General features: G+C 43.7%; 2 protein-coding genes and 2 long non-coding RNA genes across 4 annotated transcripts; 3 read left to right on the forward strand and 1 right to left on the reverse strand.

Annotated features, from left to right (window-relative positions):
* Nucleotides 1-197: 197 nt before the first annotated feature.
* scyl3 (SCY1-like, kinase-like 3) lies at nucleotides 198-15,033 on the reverse strand. Its single transcript, XM_029708219.1, has 13 exons — nucleotides 14,616-15,033; nucleotides 13,804-14,020; nucleotides 13,192-13,377; nucleotides 12,891-13,004; nucleotides 12,729-12,785; nucleotides 12,508-12,634; nucleotides 5,659-5,848; nucleotides 5,280-5,419; nucleotides 3,830-4,011; nucleotides 2,859-3,030; nucleotides 2,591-2,761; nucleotides 1,739-2,502; nucleotides 198-984 (listed from the first exon to the last, which is right to left on the reverse strand). The coding sequence occupies exons 2-13, from the start codon at nucleotides 13,966-13,968 to the stop codon at nucleotides 919-921; spliced, it is 2,334 nt and encodes a 777-aa protein (XP_029564079.1). The 5' UTR covers nucleotides 13,969-14,020; nucleotides 14,616-15,033; the 3' UTR covers nucleotides 198-918.
* On the forward strand, nucleotides 3,027-4,109 carry LOC115158856 (uncharacterized). Its single transcript, XR_003868752.1, has 2 exons — nucleotides 3,027-3,405; nucleotides 3,439-4,109. It is a non-coding gene; the product is annotated as an uncharacterized LOC115158856 (long non-coding RNA).
* LOC115158858 (uncharacterized) lies at nucleotides 5,402-7,740 on the forward strand. Its single transcript, XR_003868754.1, has 2 exons — nucleotides 5,402-5,868; nucleotides 6,689-7,740. It is a non-coding gene; the product is annotated as an uncharacterized LOC115158858 (long non-coding RNA).
* Nucleotides 15,034-18,336: 3,303 nt separating the features above from the next.
* Nucleotides 18,337-22,516, forward strand: LOC115157910 (E-selectin-like; the record flags this gene model as incomplete). The annotated part of the gene is made up of 7 exons (XM_029706244.1): nucleotides 18,337-18,703; nucleotides 18,828-19,013; nucleotides 19,265-19,456; nucleotides 19,646-19,822; nucleotides 21,299-21,478; nucleotides 21,776-21,889; nucleotides 22,056-22,516. Coding segments are annotated over 7 exons (1,299 nt in total), but the record flags the coding sequence as incomplete, so codon positions are not given.
* Between the last annotated feature and the right edge of the window lie 312 nt (nucleotides 22,517-22,828).

The raw sequence follows: 22,828 nt of genomic DNA on the forward strand, positions 1-22,828 counted from the left end.
GGTAAAAATGTCATTCTGCCCCTGAACAAGGCAGTTAACCCACCATTGTAAATAAGAGTACAACTGACTTGCCTAGTTTAATTTTGTAACCTTTAACATGCTCAGCTTCCATCCCGACAGTAGTCTTGTGAAATATAGGCTTATTGTTGAGCTTTAGCAGGTTGTCAGACAACTGAACCGTAAAATTAAGTCAGACGTATCATAAAACCTTTTATTCCACCAGAAAGATACAAATAAATTGTCAATCTTTCACATTCAAAGTCCATTTCCCACCCCCCAAAAATCACACTTCTCTCACCAGGGGTTTAATCAAGTCTTTTCCTTGCATGCTCTCCCCAGCCTCCTCAAAACGGCAGAGGGACGTGAGGAGAGTATTGGAGATCTGAGGAGAATTTTCAAAAGGAGGCAAGGAAAGACTTGAGGTTCCCCCCACAGTATCCTCAAATGGTCATCCAAATTAAACTGCCAGATGTGAAATGTATGGCACAAAACTAGTGGATGACATTTTGGCAACAAACTATGAAGGATTCCCAAGGTCTGTCTGCTGTCCCAGTCTAGCTGGTAACAATCCCCAAGAGAATCCCCTCATCATTCTAGTACAAAAGTCAAGTTCCATAGATATAATTCCTTAGTAACAGGATGGATGGTCATCTTACTAACCACCTGAAAACTCTGATTAAAATCTCAATTGTAAAATTTATTCTTCAGTGTCTCACATCTCATCACATTTATTTTTCATTAGCAATATTACTTCATGATAACAGTTCAGAACAGGATGTGCAGCTGGAGCGAGTGTTCCAGTTCTCTGATTGGCTGGTTAAGAAGAGGTGCATCCTGGAAATTGAAGTGCTGCAGTAACCAGCAACATGTAGTCTCTACAACGTGTCTGAGTAATAGATCCAGCCAGGTAACTGTCAATCACCAGGTGTTCTCATCCTCTCCCCAGTTAAGGTCATCTCCTTCTCCCCAGCCTTCTGCTTCCGTCTGTAAAATAAAGGAATACAGAGATTAATTCAAATGGCCACTCATGAAGCAGGAACTTTTCTTACGCTAATGAATTTCCTTTATAGTACATGGGATTGACATTACATTCTGAAAGGCACTTGCCCATCAGGCAAGTCAAGAGTGTTATTTTGGTTGCATGAAGTTTATGATCACTTGCCTGAAAATGTAAATAAGCAATTTACACAGAAATGCCATATTGGCTGCCTTTCACCTACACATAGGGGAGGAACCAGAAAGATCACTACTGGAATTCTTTGTATTTTGACAATCAGTAAAAAAAAAAAAATCTCAACAGGCTCAACTGCCATAAATGCAATAAAATTGTCCTTCACTTAAACCAGTTTTCCAACTCCAGTCCTCCCAACAGCAAACATTTTTGTTGTAGCTCCAGACAAACTCACCTGATTCAACTCACAGTGCTTGGTGATTAGTTGACCAGTTGCATCAGGTGTGTTTACAAGGGGCTTCAATAATGTGTATTGTTGGGGATTCTCCAGGACTGGAGTTGGGAAACAGACTTAAAAATCACTGGGGAGGCACCGGACAGATCAGTACTGGAATTCTTAGCCGTATGACTTTTAAAAATCACATCCCCTTTAAGTTCAAGCCTTGGATTCTGTTAATATCCCAGCGAGGGACTGGTGAAAGAAGAAGTGATTCAGTGGTACACAACCGATCCTGCACCTACCTAGTAACAGAGTAGTAGTACTTTGTTTCTTTCACATGGACTCACCTCCGTCTGGTCAGCAGCTGCGAACTTGGCGGTGAGTGTTAGTGTGTCTACAGATGGCTCAGTGTGTTCTGACGGTGCGGCTGTGAATAGCCCAGTATCACTAACACTGCTCTTCATAGGCAGCAGCAGAGCTGCAGCAGACGATAGTTTAATGTCCGGCTCCATGTCTGCAAAGAAGTCCAATTCTGGGTCTCTCTCTTGCTTCCTCTTCACCTCGATGGTGAACTCCTCTCCCAGAACCCTCGTGCCGCCATCCTTGCGTGCGGTGTGCAGCTTGGGCCTGGGCTCGTCGTTAGGTTGCGGTTCTTCTTCCTGCCCCCAGCCGTTGTCCCAGGAAGACGTTACTGTTGTCTTCCTCTCAAAGGCCTTGAGGTTATAGCTCAGTTTGAGGGGTTTGGACCCCCCTCGCAGGGGCTCGGCCGTCAGGCTGAGGGGGGGTGGTGGTGCGGTGGCGCCCCCTCTGGGTGGGGAGGTTAGGACGACAGGGTCTGGTATGCGCGCAGTGGGGGAGAGGTTAAACGTGGGCTCTGTGTCTTCGACGTTGTCCCATGGTTCCTCCTCTTGATCCCGCGTTCTGTCTGAGGCCTGGATGTGTGTCTGGACTAGCTGCTCCGGTTCCCCCTCCTCTGGGTCACTCCAATCTGGCCAGTCCTCAGCCTGACTCCGGCCCTCTGGCCTTTCTGGCTGGTCGGGACTGTAGGAGGACTCCTCTTCCTGGTTTTTGCTGAAGCCGTTCAGGGGTAGAGATCTCTCTCTACTATTACCTGGAATAAGGGCCAGATGACTGATATAAGCTTCAACCACAATGTGAGTGAATTGGAAGAGGTAAGGTTCCCAGTATTACTTCCTTACCTGATTTGGGTGGCAGGGGGTATATCCTGGGGGTCTCTCTGGCCTGAAGGCTGTCTATGTTCCCCAGGACCAGCCCTCCTCTCACTGCTACTGGTTTTGGGAAAAGACCCAGGACTATTGAGGGCTGGGCAATCTGGGGATGGGACCCTCCAACTATGTGAACTGGAGAGGCTAGAGAAGGTAAGGATTAATTGTTTTGTAGGGAACTATGACTAGCAGCACTGCAGTTATATGAAATCAAAAAAGATAAGTGTTATGTGTTTCTTACTTTCTGGGGTGACCTCTGTAGACTTAGTGAAGTTGGGCCTGGTGCGTTTGAACACTTTGGTCCTCTCCCCACCCACCACCACTTGGGCACCTAGCAATGGCACCAGCACAGCCAGGCTCTGCAGCGTCATGGCAACCAGAGAATCATTTGTGTCTCTCATCCCAAGCAACACCTGCAGTTTACAAGGGAGGGAGGAAGAGATCTTGAATTGAAACAGTGTTTTCAAAACATACAAGGCAAACCCCAGCAAAGACAAAATATACTGAACATGTCTGGTTCCAACATTTGCATTACCGTATAATATTTCTGAATAAACTTATGGGAGGTGAACCACACTCATCTGGTAACTTTCCGGAGACCCCTAATAACTAGGTTCACATCAGTGGGGTAACAGTCTTGCAGCAAATGGACAACCTGGCTTCAAACCCAGTCAGTAACATCAGCAAATATGAAAAGGGTGTTTGTCTGACCTGAGGTAGGATGTGGTTCTAGAGTGTTTGTCTGACCTGAGGTAGGATGTGGTTCTAGAGTGTTTGTCTGACCTGAGGTAGGATGTGGTTCTAGAGTGTTTGTCCCTGAGGTAGGATGTGGTTCTAGAGTGTTTGTCTGACCTGAGGTAGGATGTGGTTCTAGAGTGTTTGTCTGACCTGAGGTAGGATGTGGTTCTAGAGTGTTTGTCTGACCTGAGGTAGGATGTGGTTCTAGAGTGTTTGTCTGACCTGAGGTAGGATGTGGTTCTAGAGTGTTTGTCTGACCTGAGGTAGGATGTGGTTCTAGAGTGTTTGTCTGACCTGAGGTAGGATGTGGTTCTAGAGTGTTTGTCTGACCTGAGGCAGGATGTGGTTCTAGAGTGTTTGTCTGACCTGAGGTAGGATGTGGTTCTAGAGTGTTTGTCTGACCTGAGGTAGGATGTGGTTCTAGAGTGTTTGTCTGACCTGAGGTAGGATGTGGTTCTAGAGTGTTTGTCTGACCTGAGGTAGGATGTGGTTCTTTAGCTCATCTTGGGAGAAACACTCAGCGTAGACGTGAATGTGAGCCAGCAGCACCACCCGGACGTGTTCCTCGTTGACCTTGAAGAGCTTCAGCAGCTGAGGAACCACATGTTTTCTGTAGAGAGAGACAGACAGGAGGCACTCCTCACTCCTGCCACAATCTGTCAACACACAGATTGAAATTAGAAATCTGGTGAAATATATTCATTGTGTGTAATCCCTTGTAAATAAACTTGATTAAAAATGTTTTAAAACAGAACGCGGTGCATTCAACATGTCAATACTACTCACAAAAATAAGTAGTGATGAAGTCAATCTCTCCTCCACTTTCAGCCAGGAGAGATTGACATGCATATTATTAATATTAGCTCTCTGTGTACATCCAAGGGCCAGCCTTGCTGCCCTGTTCTGAGCCAATTTAACATTTTCTTAAGTCCTATGTGGCACCTGACCACACGACTGAACAGTAGTCCAGGTGTGACAAAACTAGGGCCTGTAGGACCTGCCTTGTTGGTAGTGCTGTTAAGAATGCAGAGCGTTGCTTTATTAATGGACAGACTTCTCCCCATCCTAGCTACTGTTGTATCAAATGTTTTGACCATGACAGTTTACAATCCAGGGTTACTCCAAGCAGTTTAGTCACTTCAATTTCCACATTATTCATTACATGATTTAGTTGATGTTTGGGAATGATTTGTCCCAAACACAATGCTTTAATAGTTTTTGAAATATTTAGGACCATTTTATTTATTATTATTCTGAAACTAACTTCAGCTCTTTGTTAAGTGTTGCAGTGATGTGGTAGTTAAATATACTGAGTCATCTGCATACATCGACACACTGGCTTTACTCAGAACCAGTGGCAAGTCATTAGTAAAGATTGACAGCTGCCCCGGGGGAAATGCCTGATGGCTTTAAAAAAAAAAAACACCCCATGGCAAAATGTGCAGAATTGCATGAAATTAACTTTAAAACTTTGTGTTCGCTTTCACGAGAGGGGTCGCTACAATGTTTTGCTTGCAAGGGGGGTGGGGGGGGGGGGGTGATGTGGGTGCGCAGACCCACGAGCCACTGTAGCCCCTCATGATAAATTGTTTTTTTGTGGCCCCTTCCCCGATCCCTGCTATAACACGTTTTTCAGCATCAGATTGATTGATAATGTCAAGCTGCACTGAAGTCTAACAAAACAGCTCACACAATAATTGTATTATTATGCTTTGCTACTTTTAGGTAGTGGAATGACTTTTGCTTCCCTCCAGGCCTGAGGACACACTTTCTAGTAGGCTTAGATTGAAGAGATCGCAAATAGGAGTGGCAATATTGTCCTCAGTAATTTTCCATCCAAGTTGTCAGACCCCGGTGGCTTGTCATTGACCCACAGTGCACCACATGGGTGATAAATAGCCAATAAAAATCAAAAAAGACAAACCCTTCTTTGGCTTTAAGAGGTGAGGCAGAAAGCTCTTCACTGCGGTGGGTTCAGCAAACACCATCCCATTGAGGAGTTTTGGGACAAGACGCGTCGCTATCAGTTCCTCTGGCAGGCTCTGCACCCGGTCCAACAGAAACCTACCGTACAGACAGAGGATACTTTCTGTGGGCTCAGACAGTAACAACTTAATTGGCAAACATTTTGTATGAGGAAATGAATAATACAAAAGATAATGTATTGTCACGTACACCGGATAGGTGCAGTGAAATGTGTCGTTTTACAGGGTCAGCCCATAGTAGGAACGATGACAAAGGCAGAGCTGTCACTGACAATCACTAACAACCTAATTAATATGCACACACAGTCACTCACTCACTTAAAGAATTCATTCTTCTCTTCCTCTGCCTTCAGGGTCAGGCTCTTCAGAAAATTCATGACCTCCAGAAAGTCATTTCTGAAGAAGTCGTGAGTGAGTAGGGAGCTGAGAGAGGGCCGAGACAGGGGGTCAGAGGTCAACAGCCCTGCTTGGAGAGTCCTCTTCAGACTGCCTGATAACTCTTCAGAGACTGCAGAAAGAGATGATACAGTGAGTTCCCTCAAATTAAAGCTGACAGTCTGCACTTTAATCAATCAACATGTATTTATAAAGCCCTTTTTTTGATAAAACATGGTAAAATTCCCAACGGTTAGTATTACTGTTTCAAATGTTAAATTATCATTAAAACTGTGTTTGATTACCACAGTTTGAAAAACTCACGGTAAATACTGTCCAGCATCAACCAAAGTTAGCAAGTCTGACACAGGCGCAGCATGCAGCGTGGATTTGGTTTTGTGTGAAAACATGGCGGAAAGCAGTGACAGCATTCTGGAGATTTTCCAGCCTTCTAAGAGGACCAAATATGAAGTGTGATTGTATTTTGGGTTTTACAAGAGTGCTGAGGGAAACTTAAAAATCGAAGATGGTCACCCTGTCTGCAGAACATGCAAACAGGGTGACCTTTGTGACCGTCACTTTATAGCAAATGCAAGGGAAGTTAACTTTTAGCTCAATGTCTGCTGACTCTGTGTCTGCTGACTCTATTCGCCCATTGCACACGATATGTAGTTTAGTCACCCAACCAACACATTCTGTTCACTTAAAATCCATCACTTGTCGACTTAGTTGTAAAAGTGTTCCAACAGGAGAAACACTATAAACACTATATACACACACACACGACTCCTGTGTCAATTGTTTGGCTCATTGCAATTACTATCACTGTCTTCTTAAGACTCATTTGTATTTATGCAAAATTGTGCATGGGGTCATTGCATATACTCAAATGCAACACAGAAGACGTGTGAATAATAATTCTAATGTAACACCAATAATAACAGCACTACATTTGCCATTCCCTTGTCTACAGAGTGGGCGTGCAGCAGGCAAACCCAGTGATGCTACTGGTCCCTCCTCATTTACAGTTGTGACACAGCAACTCCAGCAAGCGTTTAAAAAGGCAGGCTGCTTATGGACCCACATCAAAACATACTCAAGACCTCACTGCAGCCCTTTCATATTACATTGCAAAGGACATGATGCCATTTCATATCGTTGAGAGGCCAGGCTTTCTGAGGCTGATGAAGGTTGCCATCCCTCACTACAAAGTGCCATCACAAACATTTTCCAAGACTGAAATCCCAAACCTGTACAACCAGGTTAAAGCTGATGTTGGAAAAGGTTTGGCTCAAAGGCACATGGTTTTCTGCAACTGCTGACCTCTGGACCAACTACTGACCTCTGGACCAACTACTGACCTCTGGACCAACTACTGACCTCTGGACCAACTACTGACCTCTGGACCAGTGAAAGCAGGGGGTGGTCAACCCTACATCACCTTCACTATCCATTACCTCACCCCAGACTGGCAACTGGAATCAAACTGCCTGGAAACACACTTCTTCCCAGAAGATCACAACATTCCGACCACCCCAGAAGACAGAGTGAAAGAAGAGAGAAAAGTCCATCTGGATCCAGCAGAACAGGATCCACTGGTGTGGTGGAGGGGCCATGCATCAGAGCTGCCTCACCTTGACAGGGTTTCCAGGAAGCTTTTGTGCATCCCAGCAACCAGCGTGCCATCAGAGAGAGTGTTGGTCTCCCCTCGCAGATCATTACTTAAACCGGGCAGTAAATATGCGGCCATTTTTTACATTTCAATCTCAAGTGAACAAAGATGCATACATACAGGCCAGCAGCACCTTATTGCCTCGAAGGAAAGAACAGACACACAATCAGTGCTGTTGATTGGATTATATATTTTGTGTTGTTATTTTAATGTCAACACCTGCACATTGGATGTGTTTACATATGGTTGTATTATTCTTACATGCACATTGCTTTACTTGTGTTGCTTTTATATGCACATTTGATTTGCTTACTTAAGGTTGTGTTCATTAAAACCTGCACTAAAGAAACTTACCTTTCATGGTCACATGGTGCCATCTTTAATGTTTTTTACACACAAAAAGTGCATAGTGCTGCTGATTTTGTTAGTTGGTTTTCAATATAAAACTAGGTGAAATTATTTTAGTGTGTCAATACTTTTCAAACATTTCCAGCACATTTGAACAATCCCGCGATACTACTGATTATTGTGGTATCTGTACTCGTGATATGAAATGTTCATACCGTTTCATCTCTAAGAGTACATGGCCATTAAGGCCAGATTGAACATCTTGAAGAACAAACGTTCATAGAGGACCAGCAGGGTCAAATAATAATCAGTGGTAGTAGTATGCAACAGGTCAGCACCTCAGGAGTAAATGTCAGTTCTGTCGACCACACGATTGGTCAGAATTTTTTTACACACTATTCTAATAAAATCAACTATCTGGATTGAGCTTGTCTGATGCTCTAAGCTTACGGTTTGATGAAATAAGAGAAATGCCTCAAAAGGATGCCAGAAATCTAGATAACTATTATTTGCCAGTTATGGCATTCATATGCACATTTGTGAAAGTTTAATTTATAATAATGTTTTCATATCACAAAATCATTGTCATGTGGTTAATCAAAATATGTAATTTATTTTTATCCCCTTTTGCATACCACGAAATTGGGAGTTACAGTCTTGTCTCATCGCTGCAACTCCCGTACGAACTCGGGAGAGGCGAAGGTTGAGAGCCGTACGTCCTCCGAAATACAACCCAACCAAGTCGCACTGCTTCTTGACACACGGAAGCCAGTTGCACCAATGTGTCGGACGAAACACCATACACCTGGTGACCGAGTCAGTGTGCACTGCCCCCGGCCTGCCACAGGAGTCGCTAGTGCGCGATGGGACAAGGACATCCCTGCCGACCTAACCCTCCCCTAACGACGCTGGGCCAAATTAAGCGCCGCCCCATGTGTCTCCCGGTTGCGGCCGGCTGCGACAGAGCCTGGACTCGAACCCAGAATCTCTAGTGACACAGCTTGCACTGTGATGCAGTGGGAGGCCCTGGTTAATCCAAATTCTATCCAAAAACTAACTTATATTGTCATTGCCAACTATGTAAAAATAGTCTACATAAAAGTCAACAAATAAAAACGTTGTGGCCTGTAGGTAAAAAAATATCCTGATAAAAATAAATATCCTATAAATCACATTGGCTACACATGGCCTGTCTGCAACAAACTTGAAACACTGTATCAACTATTTAACTTGGGTCTGGCCTGAAGCTTGCTGTAGCAAATTTGCAACATTGTATGAAATATTCTGGGCCCTCAGTTTCCTGCACCAGTGAGCTCAGGACAGACGGAGCTGTAGGCTATTTGTGCAAGGGATAAGAAGCAGTGCTCAACTTGGGCAGGAGATGAGTACCAGCACCTCAAATGTTCTACTGTTTGAGCTCCTGTTCCACTTATAGAATATTAGCTCAAAAGTATTGTGAAGATCCTGCACCTAAATATAAAACAGTACCAGCACCCAAAATGAGTACAAGTCAAGCACTGATAAGAAGTAATCAGGTAGGCCTATTTTATGACGTTTTCATTGGATCAGAGCATTAACCTTTCACGCTGAGTGGTTATCTAAAAGGAGAGAGCTGGAAAGATGTTTTATATATACTGGAGGAGCTATTGTAATTCTCAATGGATTACAATAGCATTACATGGGCTTGCTCCTACCTATCTTTCCGATTTGGTCCTGCCGTACATACCTACACGTACGCTACGGTCACAAGATGCAGGCCTCCTAATTGTCCCTAGAATTTCTAAGCAAACGGCTGGAGGTAGGGCTTTCTCCTATAGAGCTCCATTTTTATGGAATGGTCTGCCTACCCATGTGAGAGATGCAGACTCAGTCTCAACCTTTAAGTCTTTACTGAAGACTTATCTCTTCAGTAGGTCCTATGATTAAGTATAGTCTGGCCCAGGAGTGTGAGGGTGAACGGAAAGGCTGGAGCAACGAACCGCCCTTGCCGTCTCTGCCTTGCCAGTTCCCCTCTCGCCACTGGGATTCTCTGCCTCTAACCCTATTACAGGGGCTGAGTCACTGGCTTACTGGTGTTCTTCCATGCCGTCCATGGGAGGGGTGCGTCACTTGAGTGGGTTGAGTCACTGACGTGGTCTTCCTGTCTGGGTTGGCGCCCCCCCCTTGGGTTGTGCCGTGGCGGAGATCTTTGTGGGCTATACTCGGCCTTGTCTTAGGACGGTAAGTTGGTGGTTGGAGACATCCCTCTAGTGGTGTGGGGGCTGTGCTTTGGCAAAGTGGGTGGGTTTATATCCTGCCCGTTTGGCCCTGTCCGGGGGTATCATCGGATGGGGCCACAGTGTCTTCTGATCCCTCCTGTCTCAGCCTCCAGTATTTATGCTGCAGTAGTTTATGCGTCGGGGGGCTAGGGTCAGTCTGTTACATCTGGAGTATTTCTCTTGTCTTATCCGGTGTCCTGTGTGAATTTAAACATGCTCTCTAATTCTCTCTTTCTTTCTCTCGGAGGACCTGAGCCCTAGGACCATGCCTCAGGACTACCTGGCATGATGACTCCTTGCTGTCCCCAGTCCACCTGGCCGTGCTGCTGCTCCAGTTTCAACTGTTCTGCCTGCGGCTATGGAACCCTGACCTGTTCACCGGACGTGCTTGTTGCACCCTCGACAACTACTATGATTATTATTATTTGACCATGCTGGTCATTTATGAACATTTTAACATCTTGACCATGTTCTATTATAATATCCACCCGGCACAGCCAGAAGAGGACTGGCCACCCCTCATAGCCTGGTTCCTCTCTAGGTTTCTTCCTAGGTTTTTGGCCTTTCTAGGGAGTTTTTCCTAGGGAGTTTTTCCTAGCCACCGTGCTTCTTTCACATGCATTGCTTGCCGTTTGGGGTTTTAGGCTGGGTTTCTGTACAGCACTTTGAGATATCAGCTGATGTACGAAGGGCTATATAAATACATTTGATTTGATGTAAAAACACACTTTGTTTACTTGCTGTTTTAGGAGAATAAAACATGACTTAGAGAAGCTCCACAGGTCATTAGTGTTGATGCGTTTAGCCAATCAGAAATACTATCACGCAGGCCAGGTAGCCTATAGGCCTACTTCTATGAGTGTACGTCCTTACTCAACTGACAGGAGCGAACCAAACAAATGACTAATATTGAAGAAAAAAAATAAAATGAAATGAAATAAAACTTGTTTCTCACAAGTGTAGCATAGGTTGTGCACTTCACAAACAATGTGTCCACTCCGACAACGTGAAGACTGGAATAATTTTGAATACATTCAACAAAATTACCAAAGTAACAAAAACTAGATAAATTAATGGTAAACGTAGTACTGGTGATATACTGTATGTAACAGGGAATTGATATACACTAATAATCAAAACGCAAACAATTCACACAATGAAGTAATGAAACAACGAATGTGCACAAATTGGCGGGAGAAAGCACATTCTGGAGAGAGAAGTGCATTGTGCATCTGGGCGCATAGTCAATCCAACATCAGCATTGGCCATGCAGCATTTACGGTGATACAACAGCAGAAGTCAGGGTATTCATACTGCTTGCGCTTTGCAGAGCTGTTGTCAAGGAAGTGAGCTCGTGTTTATACAGGATGTACCGCACTCACCCACCATCAACCAATCATGACAATGCGAAGCTATATAGAGCCCTCCGCATTGTTACAAAATTTGTGAGGCTCCTCATTTGTGTCACACCCTCCGACCAAGCGTAAATTGGCTTTTAGTCTCGGCCTCAGCAATGGATTAGTTCACTGAGATGGGCGCAAATAAATAAACATACATTACTGCTCGACTAAAAACAATCTCGGTCGACCAACAGCCTAACGACCCCCAAAAAAATGTACCAGTCAACTAAATTGGGTTCAGCCCTAATACAGAGAACAAAACATTAGCAACTCTTTCCATGACATAGACCTCTCAAAATCAACTCTGGACCTCCAAGCCAGTTCCACTGCAGTTTTTCCATTGTTCCCCTCTAATCAGGAACTGATTTAGACCTGGGACACCAGGTGGGTGCAATTAATTATCAGGTAGAACAGAAAACTAGCAGGCTCCGGACCTTGTAGGGTAAGAGAATCCAGGTGAAAGCCATGATCCCTTATTGATGTCACTTGTTAAATCCACTTCAATCAGTGTAGATGAAGGGAAGGAGACGGATTAAAAATCATTATTTAACCTTTGAGACATGGATTGTGTATGTGTGCCATTCAGAGGGTGAATGGGCAAGACAACAGATTTAGGTGCCAGATGCATTGGTTTGTGTCAAGAACTGTAACGCTGCTGGATTTTTCCACTCTCAACAGTTTCCTATGTATCAAGAATGGTCCACCACCCGAAGGACATCCAGCCAACTTAACACAACTGTGGGATGCATTGGAGTCAACATGGACCAGCGTCCCTGTGGAATGCTTTCAACACCTTGTAGAGTCCATGCCTCGACAAATTGAGGCTGTTCTGAAGGCAAAATGGGGAGGTGCAACTCAGTATTAGGAAGGTGATTTCTAATGTTTTGTACACTCAGTGTGGGGAGAGAGAGAGAAGAGGTATGGTAGGAAGAGAGGATGAGGGGAAGACCAGGCAAAGGAGAAAGAGAGCGTCACAAAGTCAGATTATCAAGCATAATGTTCATTTCCATTAGAAAAAAGCCATTCCATCCTAGTGTACAAGTGTTCTGTTCAAGGTTTGAATGGAATGTCCCAACAGTCAATCAGGTTGAGGCTTTGAAGCTTCTCCACTCACCATAGCCATTGAGAGAATCATTTATTTTCAAATTCAGGAGAGGGATGAGGGTTTCCACCATCATTCCAAAGGAGAAGCAGTCTCGAGAGTGTGCATGCTTATCTGGCAGCGTTTTAAAGCCTTCCACCTGCAAAGAATGATTCTATGAATTAAAGACTAAGACTGGATAATTACCAATAATAAAACAATGTTAAAATAAGTGATGGGCCTGTTAACCTTACCCGCTCCTCCGGAGGAACAGTACTGGTCTCCCTCACATTCTGAATGGTGCTGAGAAACTGAGGTGGACAATAGAATAGAACTTTAAAAACACTTAAAATAACCATAGACAATAGTGATGGAAAGTAGATTAGTTCTTTCTTTCTAGCTGAATTGTCAGTCACCTCTGGGGTAGCCTCAGCGAACTTGCAGACAGTCTCCATCCCCCCAAGCTTCCAATGGCCGTCTTCACTTACGAACACAGAAGACATGCAGACGTTGTTGTGGCTCGATTTTCCCTGAGGGGAGAAAGAAGACATGTTATAACAGAAATGAGAACTGTAATACTTAACAGCGCAGAATCATGTGAGAGAGTTTAAATGTTAAAACGTTCCCGTCCACTACTTCGGTCTTATGAAGAAAAAAAATTGATGCCTGCAGGGATTCTTCATTACTAGTGTCTGCCTGTGTGTGTGTGTTCCTTACCCTCTCATGCAGGAAAATCAGGGCCTGTAGCAGGTCATAGATGCCTGCACACAACTCCTCCGGAGTCAGGCTGTCCAGCAGGGGCTCCAGAGGCTGCACACGCTCTGTCACCAGGTGGATACCACCGTCCTGCACCGAGCATGACAGGAAACGCAGGAGACACGGGTGCCTCAGGGTCTTCAGGTGCTACAGGGAACCAAACATTCATTAATGGCTTTGTGTCACACTTACAGTAAGTCACTCTGGATGAGACTGTCTGCTAGGGCTTAAATATAACAACAAGGCTCAGACAAATTCAAGTGACCATTTATCATGAGGATATATTACAGCCAGGGCAGCAGACAGAGACACTGGTGATGCCTTGCCCAAATGTGACTAGTCTGTTTGTGCAAACATTCCACTTAGTTGCTTGAATAATTGTAAGCGAGCGTTGCACCTTTTCAACATTCCTCTCCTTCTCATGCTAAACATGGCATGATAAGAAGTGGCAAAGAGTTGAATGACAGCTAAACAGGCTGGTACCCAGGCAACAATCAGACGGCTGTGTCACTCGCATGGGTGATACCATACTCTGTCTGGAAGAAATGTTTTATAGATACCATATGCGTTTACCTTAGCAGCTTTGTTGACTTTGTCTTCGTTGCCCTGCTTGTGAACAAACACAGAAGCCGGCTTGCCATCCTGGAGCACGGCAGAGTACATGGTCAGCCCTGAGGGCAGGGTTAGGAGCGGTTCCTCCAAGATGATGCTCCGCATAGCGCTGCTCTCCGCGCCCATGGTCGCTCACCACTCGATGCGGTTGTTCGGGTCGCAGTGCCTGACGATCACACTGTACAGGGATTTAAAATAGAATTAGAAAAACTTTATTGTCCACATTTTTCCTCAGCTTCACCACATCAAAACATTGAACACAAATCAGGAGCACATCAACATCATTAAATAAAACTATACAAAGTACAAAATACAAAAGTGCAAATTCAGTATCAAGTTCACATATATTACATCATTTGTCTAAACAATAATCATCAATAGTTCCTAATTTAAAATAAATCAAATATCATCATCATCATCATCATCATCATCATCAGATGACAGATAGCTAGGCAGCGTGGCTAACTAGTATCTGCATGTTAAGTGATACACATCTGGTTAGCTGACATGGTTGATTGATTGATTGAATGCTGTTGATCTAAATAGGTCACGCTAACCACCCTCTTGGACTCGTGTCAAGCAGAGTAAACACAGCAAAAATGGCACTCGGAAAGCAAAAGCTGTTTACACCTGGCTAGCTAGCTACTAGCTAACCTAATCATCTTATTTTTGCTAGCGAGACTCTGGTTGCTTTACAAATGGCTAGGTAGCAAGGAAATAAGGTAGTGTACCCAGTATCAGTAGTGTTAATGTCACATCGAAGTTTGTGTTACCTGTTTGGTTGAGTGCCACTTCTACGTATGGACAGCCAGCTAAGTTAGATGGCTACGCTCGCAAGCTAGCCTTGCTAAAAGTAGTCATCACTTGGTCTTCAGTCATAGGCACTTCAGTTGATGCTCATGTCAATAGACAACAAACATTTATATAGAATCTAAATGGCCAATAGGTTAGCAATCCACGTATTTAACAACGGAGAAGATATTAGTTGTTTAACTTTAACGTGAAGCAAATAAATCGCTTCCTGTGTACCAACTGTAAACAACCGGCTCTTCCTGTCAGCGATTAGGACGAAACCATTCAAGAAAAGCCAGTGGCAGGCGGGCCGGGCATTAAAATCAAATATGAATTGGCGTTTGAACAATCACGAATATAGTTGACTATGAAATAATTACAGTGGTTCTAGAAACAGTTCGTTCATTTGGTATCGTGTAGCATTCGTTGATTAAATCCGTATGATATAACAAAATCCAAAATACGTTACCCTCTTTATCAATACAAATGGTCAATGCCATAGTGGTACGAGAAAACGCAGGTAGAACGCTACGTTACCTAACTGCAATCATTACCTTTATGGCTGCAATACCGGCGGGCTATGCATACTTTTTTTTGTTGACATGAGGCATTGCCTACTCCAGTCCTCGGGGGCCCTGATACGTGTCACACTTTTCCCCTAGTTAACACGCCTGTCTCCAATGATCAACTCATCATGATCTTCAGTTTAGAATTCGATTGCGCTGAACAAAAATATAAACGCAACATGTAATGTGTTGGTCCAATGTTTCATGAAGTGAAATAAAATACCCCAGAAATGTTACATACGCACAGAAAGTGTATTTCTCTCAAATTTTAATGGAGAAATAAGTTTACATCCCTGTTAGTAAGCGTTTCTCCTTTGCCAAGATGTGGCATATCAAGAAGCTGATAACAGCATGGTCATTACACAGGTGCACATTGTGCTGGGGACAATAAAAGGCCACAGAAAATGTGCAGTTTTGTCACAGAACAGAAGTCTCGTGTTTTGAGGGAGTGTTCAATTGGCATGCTGACTGCAGGAATGTCCACCAGGGCTGTTGCCAGATAATTTTATTTTCATTTCTCTAACATAAGCCATCTCCAATGACATTTTAGAGAATATGGCAGTACATCCAAACGGCATCACAACCACAGACCAGGTGTAACCACGCCAGCCCAGGACCTATACATCCAGCTTCTTCACCTGTGGGATTGTCTGAGACCAGCCACCCAGTCAGCTGATGAGTATTTCTGTCTGTAATAAAGCCCTTTTGTGGGAAAAACTCATTCTGATTGGCTTGGCCTGGCTCCCCAGTGGGTGGGCCTATGCCCATCCATAGCTGCACCCTTGCCCAGTCATGTGAAATCCATAGATTAGGGCCTAATGAATTTATTTCAATTAAATTATTTCCTTATATGAACTGTAACTCAGTGGAAAAAAATTGAAATTGTTGCATGAGTGTGACACTCACTCTGGCCCCTGAGGGCTGTAGTTTCCCAGCCCATAGGCCAAAGGCAGGCAGATAGCGATATTGAGTCCTTTCCTAAAACATTCTCCATTAAGGCTGCAAAGGAATCAATTTCCTCCTTAACTAGATTAAATGGCGAGGAGGGGGGAAACTGGGAAAATATGCACCTCCATGCTAAAGCGTCTATTACCTAGGAATGCTAGTCCTGGATGTTGCGTATCTCGTTCAGCCAATCAATTTGCAAGAATTTGTTTACCCCTGGCTGAACGCGCAACATCAGGAAGTAGCATTAGCCACTAACATGAATGGTGGTGGAAATCAAATCGAAATCAAATCAAATTTGTCACATGCGCCGAATATAACCTTAGTGAAATGCTTACTTACAAGCCTTAACTTCTATGGGCTACGTGGGATGCTAGCGTCCCACCTGCGGGACACAGCCAGTGAAATATCAGGGCGGCAAATTCAAAACAACAAAATGTCATAATTCAACTTTCTCAAACATACTGTCACGTTCGTAGTAAAGATGGGACCAAGGCGCAGCGGGAATGTGTGAACTCAACTTCTTTTATTGAAAGAACATGAACACAAAATAACAAACAACGCCGCCGAAGACAGTCCTGTCAGGCTAAACATGGAACAACTACCCACAAAAACCCCTGAACAAACACCCCTACTAAATAGGACCTTCAATTAGAGGCAACGAGAAACAGCCGCCTCCAATTGAAGGTCAAACCAATAAACTAAGCATAGAAATATATAAACTAGACACAGACATAGAAATAGACTAACATAGAACATTGCCCAACAAAACCCGAAACACATTAAACAAACACCCCCTGCCACGTCTTGACCAAATGACAATAACAAATAACCTCTTTGCTGGTCAGGACGTGACACATATAACTATTTTACACCATTTTAAAGATACACTTCTCCTTGATGTAACCACATTGTCCGATTTCAAAAAGGCTTTACAGCGAAAGCAAAACATTAGATTATGTTAGGAGAGTACATTGACAAAAATAATCACACAGCCATTTTCCAAACTAGGACATGTGTCAATAAAACCCAAAACACAGCTAAATGAAGCACTAACCTTTGACGATCTTCATCAGATGACACTTCTAGGACATTATGTTACACAATACATGTATGTTTTGTTCGATAAAGTTCATATTTATATCCAAAAACAGCATTTTACATTGGCGTGTGATGTTCAGAAAATGTATTCCCACCAAAACTTAAATGTAATAAATAACTATAGTATGAGGTTTGAATACATTTCAGTGACCTGTCAGTTGGAGAAAAAAAATCTGCATTGAATCAGGTAGGCCTAGGTTTCATCATTAGAATAACATTGATCCAATTTGTCATTATGACAAGTTTTCTTATTGGCGATGGGGCTCCCCTCCCTTAGCCACTGCCTGTCACCAAGGGAGTTCCTAGACCTCGTTCTTCTCAATTTACATCAACAACATAGCTCAGGCAGTAGGAAGCTCTCTCATCCATTTATATGCAGATGATACAGTTTTATACTCAGCTGGCCCCTCCCCGGATTTTGTGTTAAATGCTCTACAACAAAGCTTTCTTTGTGTCCAACAAGCTTTCTCTACCCTTAACCTTGTTCTGAACACCTCCAAAACAAAGGTAATGTGGTTTGGTAAGAAGAATGCCCCTCTTCCCACAGGTGTGATTAATACCTCTGAGGGTTTAGAGCTTGAGGTAGTCAACTCATACAAGTACTTGGGAGTCTGGCTAGACGGTACACTGTCCTTCTCTCAGCACATATCAAAGCTGCAGGCTAAAGTTAAATCCAGACTTGGTTTCCTCTATCGTAATCGCTCCTCTTTCACCCCAGCCGCCAAACTAACCCTGATTCAGATGACCATCCTTCCCATGCTAGATTACGGGGACATAATTCATAGATCGTCAGGTAAGGGTGCTCTTGAGTGGCTACATGTACTTTACCATTCGGCCATCAGATTTCAATCAAATCAAACTTGTCACACGCGCCGAATACAACAAGTGTAGACCTTACCGTGAACTGCTTACTTACCACCAATGCTCCTTATAGGACACGTCACTGCACTGTTCTGTGAACTGGTCATCTCTGTATACCTGTCGCAAGACCCACTGGTTGTTGCTTATTTATAAAAACCCTCTTAGGCCGCACTCCCCCCTATCTGAGATATCTACTGCAGACCTCATCCTCCACATACAACACCCGATCTGCCAGTCACATTCTGTTAACAGCATCCTGCCCAGGCAGACCAACGATTACTGGATAGGGATCGGTAAGGTGGACGACGTGTGGACCTGGGTGGGGACCAATAAGACCCTGACTAAAGAGGCAGAAAACTGGGCAGACGGGGAACCCAACAACGGGGGGAACAACGAGGATTGTGTGGAGATGTACATCAAGAGAGATGCGGACACAGGGAAGTGGAACGATGAGTCGTGTATGAAGAAGAAGACGGCTCTGTGCTTCACAGCCTCGTGTCAGAGCGACTCATGTTACCATGGAGAGTGTGTGGAGACCATCAACAGCCACTGCTGTAAATGCTTTGAGGGCTTCTACGGAGAGCAGTGTGAACACGGTAAGCAAGCCCAGGACGATATAGTCCAATAATCTAATACAGGCAGTATGAAACCATCTGTATTGTGCTATCACATTCAAAGTCCTCTTAATTGTAACTCTTTACCTGTTTTCCTTTGTCACAGTTGTTGAATGTAAGATGGAGGAGGTCCCTGCTAAAGCCAGTGTCAGTTGCTCTCACCCCAATGGGAATTTCTCCTTTGACTCGACGTGTCAGTATTCCTGTGAAGAGGGGTACCGGCTGAGCAGCTCCGGGCCTGTGAGATGCACAGCCTCAGAATCATGGTCAGAACAGCCTCCCACCTGTGAATGTAAGTATATCCTTTTATAAACCTTATAAATAAGGTGTTCTGGAAGGACTAATAAGAAAATAAAATAACAGATACCATTTGTTGTAAACTTTTCATTTGTACTTTCTTTGAATTACTTCAGTGTCTTGCTGTTGATCTTCATACCAGTATGACAGCTTAGACCTCCTGTAATTCAGTTGTTGTGTATCTTGAGTAATTTCTTCATCGTGGCACATTTAGTCATGTATTGCGATCTGCCCTCTCCTCCTCAGTGGTCTTATGCAGTGAGCTGAATGAACCTGGGAAGGGTTCCATGGCCTGCTCCCATCCCCTGGGCTCCTTCAGCTACCTGTCCACCTGTACCTTTACCTGTGAGGAGGGCTATGAGAGGCTGGCCTCCAGCTCTGCTACCCTGCAGTGTGGAGCCTCGGGACAGTGGAACGACTCACAGCCGCAGTGTGTTGGTGTGTACAGGTTCTGGATATCTGTAAACGTAGCCCCCATAACATCTTACATCAACTGTAGTTGCTATGAATGACACAGGACATTTTCCATTCAGAAATATCTAGGAGGACAATCAGAGTTTTGTAAATGTATGACATTGTCTCTGGACACAGTCTGACCACTGCACCACTATTCACTCTGTCTTGTAGCTGTAAGCTGCCCTACCCTCCAGCAGCCACAGGATGGCGCTATCACCTGTGGAGAAGACTTCACCTATGGAAGCAGCTGTAACTTTAGCTGCTCTGAGGGTTATCTCCTCAAGGGGGCGATCACGGTGACCTGCACATCAGCTGCTGAGTGGAGTGAGGAGATACCACACTGTGAAGGTAAGGACAAACTTTTTTGCATCTTTGAAATAGACCTGATTTAAACCATTGTCTATATTGACAAGAGTTTTTAAACCAATGTCTTTATTGACAAGATAGACATATGACCACTCTAACAATGGAAATACATGTCCTCAAAGATGCAAGGCTGGCGGGAGTGTCACGAGTGCTGTCTTCGAATTCCCAATCAGCCAAGGCGTAGTGTGCCGGTAGTTCCACATATTTTATTAGTGAACCCGAAACAAAAAAAGAAACAGGTGAAACTGAAACAAACGTGACGTTCTGGGGCTGCTCAAACACAGCTGCACGAAAACAAGATCCCACGAAAACACAGGGAAAAACAGGCTGCCTAAGTATGGCTTCCAATCAGAGACAACAAATGACAGCTGCCTCTGATTGGAAACCATACCCGGCCAAAACATAGAACACAAAACATAGAATGCCCACCCACCTATCACACCCTGACCAAACTAAACAGAGTTGCAAAAACAAAGTTGGTGAAATGACACGTGCGTCCACTTATATCAGTGCATTTGTAAAACAACATGTATTTATTTAACTTGGCAAGTTAGTTAAGAACAATTTCTTATTTACAATGACGGCCTAGGCCGGACAATGCTGGGCCAGTTGTGTGCCGAACAACGAGATTCCCAATTACAGCCGGAGGTGAAGACGCCTGGATACGAACCAGGGACTGCAGTGATGGCTCTTGCACTGAGATGCAGTGCCTTAGACCACGGAACCACTCGGGAGCCCCGGACAACCAGGGCAATGACATAACAATTACGAAACTTCTATTCTATCAAATAAGCCTCACATAGCAAATTAGCAATGACATTTTTTTGGTGACCAAATTTGACACCATCTCATTGACCTTCATACATAAATTCCTCACTTCAGGGGCTTATTTCCACGGACAGATTTTGGGCTGAGTAAAACCTCTCACTTCGCCTCTTCTTCTCTGTTGAAACTCAGTCAATTTACACATTTACACACGATACTAAAACAGTATAGACTGAGTTTAAATGGAAAGAGGTGAAGTGAGAAGTTTTACTCAGCCCGACTGTAGAAAATATGAAGAACACCTGTTCTTTCCATGACAAAGACTGACCAGGTGAATCCAGGTGAAAGCTATGATCACTTATTGATGTCACTTGTTAAATCAACTTCAATCAGTGTAGATGAAGGGGAGGAGACAGATTAAATAAGGATTTTTAAGCCTTAGGACAATTTGATTGCGTCTGTGTGCCATTCAGAGGGTGAATGGGCAAGACAAAATATTTAAGTGCCTTTGAATGGGGTATGGTAGTGGGTGCCAGGTGCACCAATTTGATTGTGTCAAGAACTGCAACGCTGCTGGGTTTTTCACACTCAACAGTTTCCTGTGTATCAAGAATGGTCCACCACCTAAAGGACATCCAGCCAACTTGACACAACTGTGGAAAGTATTGGAGTCACTGTGTGTCCTTCTCTCAGCTGTCCAGTGCCCCTCTCCTGTGGTTCCTCTGGGGGGTCAGGTCAGCTGTGAGGCACCCTCACATCCTTGGGGCTCTGTCTGCAACTTCAGCTGTGATGAGGGCTATGATCACCAGGGGGCCCCAAACATGCAGTGTTCACGGTCAGGGAAGTGGAGCGCTGACACACCTACCTGCACAGGTATGTTATAACCTCCGTTACTCTCTCTGTGAGACACAATCAAACTGAATATTCTGTGAGACACAACCAAATTGAAATTCTGTGAGACAACCAAACTGGATATTCGATGCTCATCAGGACAAAGTATGTCTTATGTAGCGGTTATAAAGGCTTTATGAATGCATAATGAATGCATATCCTACATAAGGGGGCTACCAAAACACAAATATTTTTGAGAGGGTAGTAGTCAGTGATGTGACCGATCAGTTGATTCAGATTGTTTGACTGTTTTCCTCTGTTGTTTCTTGTTTCCTCCAGCCACACCTGAGCCTCCATTGAACCCCACTATCCTAGGCCTGGCAGCAGGGGGCGCTGTGTCATTATCTGTCCTGTCTCTGGCAGCATGGCTCCTCAAACGAATCCGACAGAAAGGTAAACACAGAAGTCCCTTATCTTCTCCACTCACAGTCATTTGCTAGGAATAAGAAAGTTATAAGAAATTCAAAAATATCCCTGTTTCATACCACACATTTGATTCAGAATGGCTATTTCTTACTTGATAATACTCATCAATGTGCTCTTCATTGCCTCCTTCCAGCTAACAAGTTTGATCTGAACAGCACCTCAGACATTGAGGAACCTTTACAGACCTACAGGAACAGCATCGACAGCCTCATATAGAGACCAACAACAATAACAGCAGGAAAAGCAGCAGGAACAACTGCAGGAACAGGCTGGCTCTGTTTTCAAAGAAGATCTGCTGGTCACACCTGGATCACAGTTCCTCAGTATTGTAATGTAGTAGGTTAGATAGCCTTGAATCGTCTGACTGGGAGAGAGGTGCTACGTTGAGTATACAGAATCATCTGTTCTCATGATGGTCCTACAGAAAATGTCTTTTTTCTCCCTAAGGGAGTTTTGTATTGAACAGATTGTTCACCACTGGCTGGTATATGACCACAAGCGGACCAATTTCTTATGATACTGATTTTGACAGCTATTTTATACAAACTACAGAAAGTTGTATATTGTATTCCCCTGTATAATTATTTGTATTATCATAAATGTATTTTTATGATTTTACAAAACTGAAATCAATGCCTTTCAGTATTTAAGTTATATTTATTTTTAAACCACAGTCTGTGTGTTACAGAATTATATTTGATGTTGAAAAAGTGTCTTTTTAAATATAATAAACGTTTCAAACATTGCCAATAATGTTCTTATTTTTTCCATTATTTTCTGTCTGCTGCTTTTTATAATAGCTGCAAATAAATAGTCCATGGCTATCTGAGTTCAAATGTACCAACAGAGAGCAAAATTACTTCAAATACATATATAAGAATAGGTAGAGTGGGCTTCGCTAAGCCC

The sequence above is a fragment of the Salmo trutta genome, chromosome 22 (assembly GCF_901001165.1).
Source record: "Salmo trutta chromosome 22, fSalTru1.1, whole genome shotgun sequence".
Lineage (NCBI taxonomy): Eukaryota > Metazoa > Chordata > Actinopteri > Salmoniformes > Salmonidae > Salmo > Salmo trutta.

Excerpts from the sequence above, each read along its gene's own strand:
- scyl3 (XM_029708219.1), bottom strand. The coding sequence starts at position 13,968 with ATGGGCGCGGAGAGCAGCGCTATGCGGAGCATCATCTTGGAGGAACCG. Across the intron at positions 13,378-13,803 it reads AAGTCAACAAAGCTGCTAAG|CACCTGAAGACCCTGAGGCA; the intron begins GTAAACGCATAT and ends GGTTCCCTGTAG. Across the intron at positions 2,503-2,590 it reads CCCCCTGCCACCCAAATCAG|GTAATAGTAGAGAGAGATCT; the intron begins GTAAGGAAGTAA and ends CCCTTATTCCAG.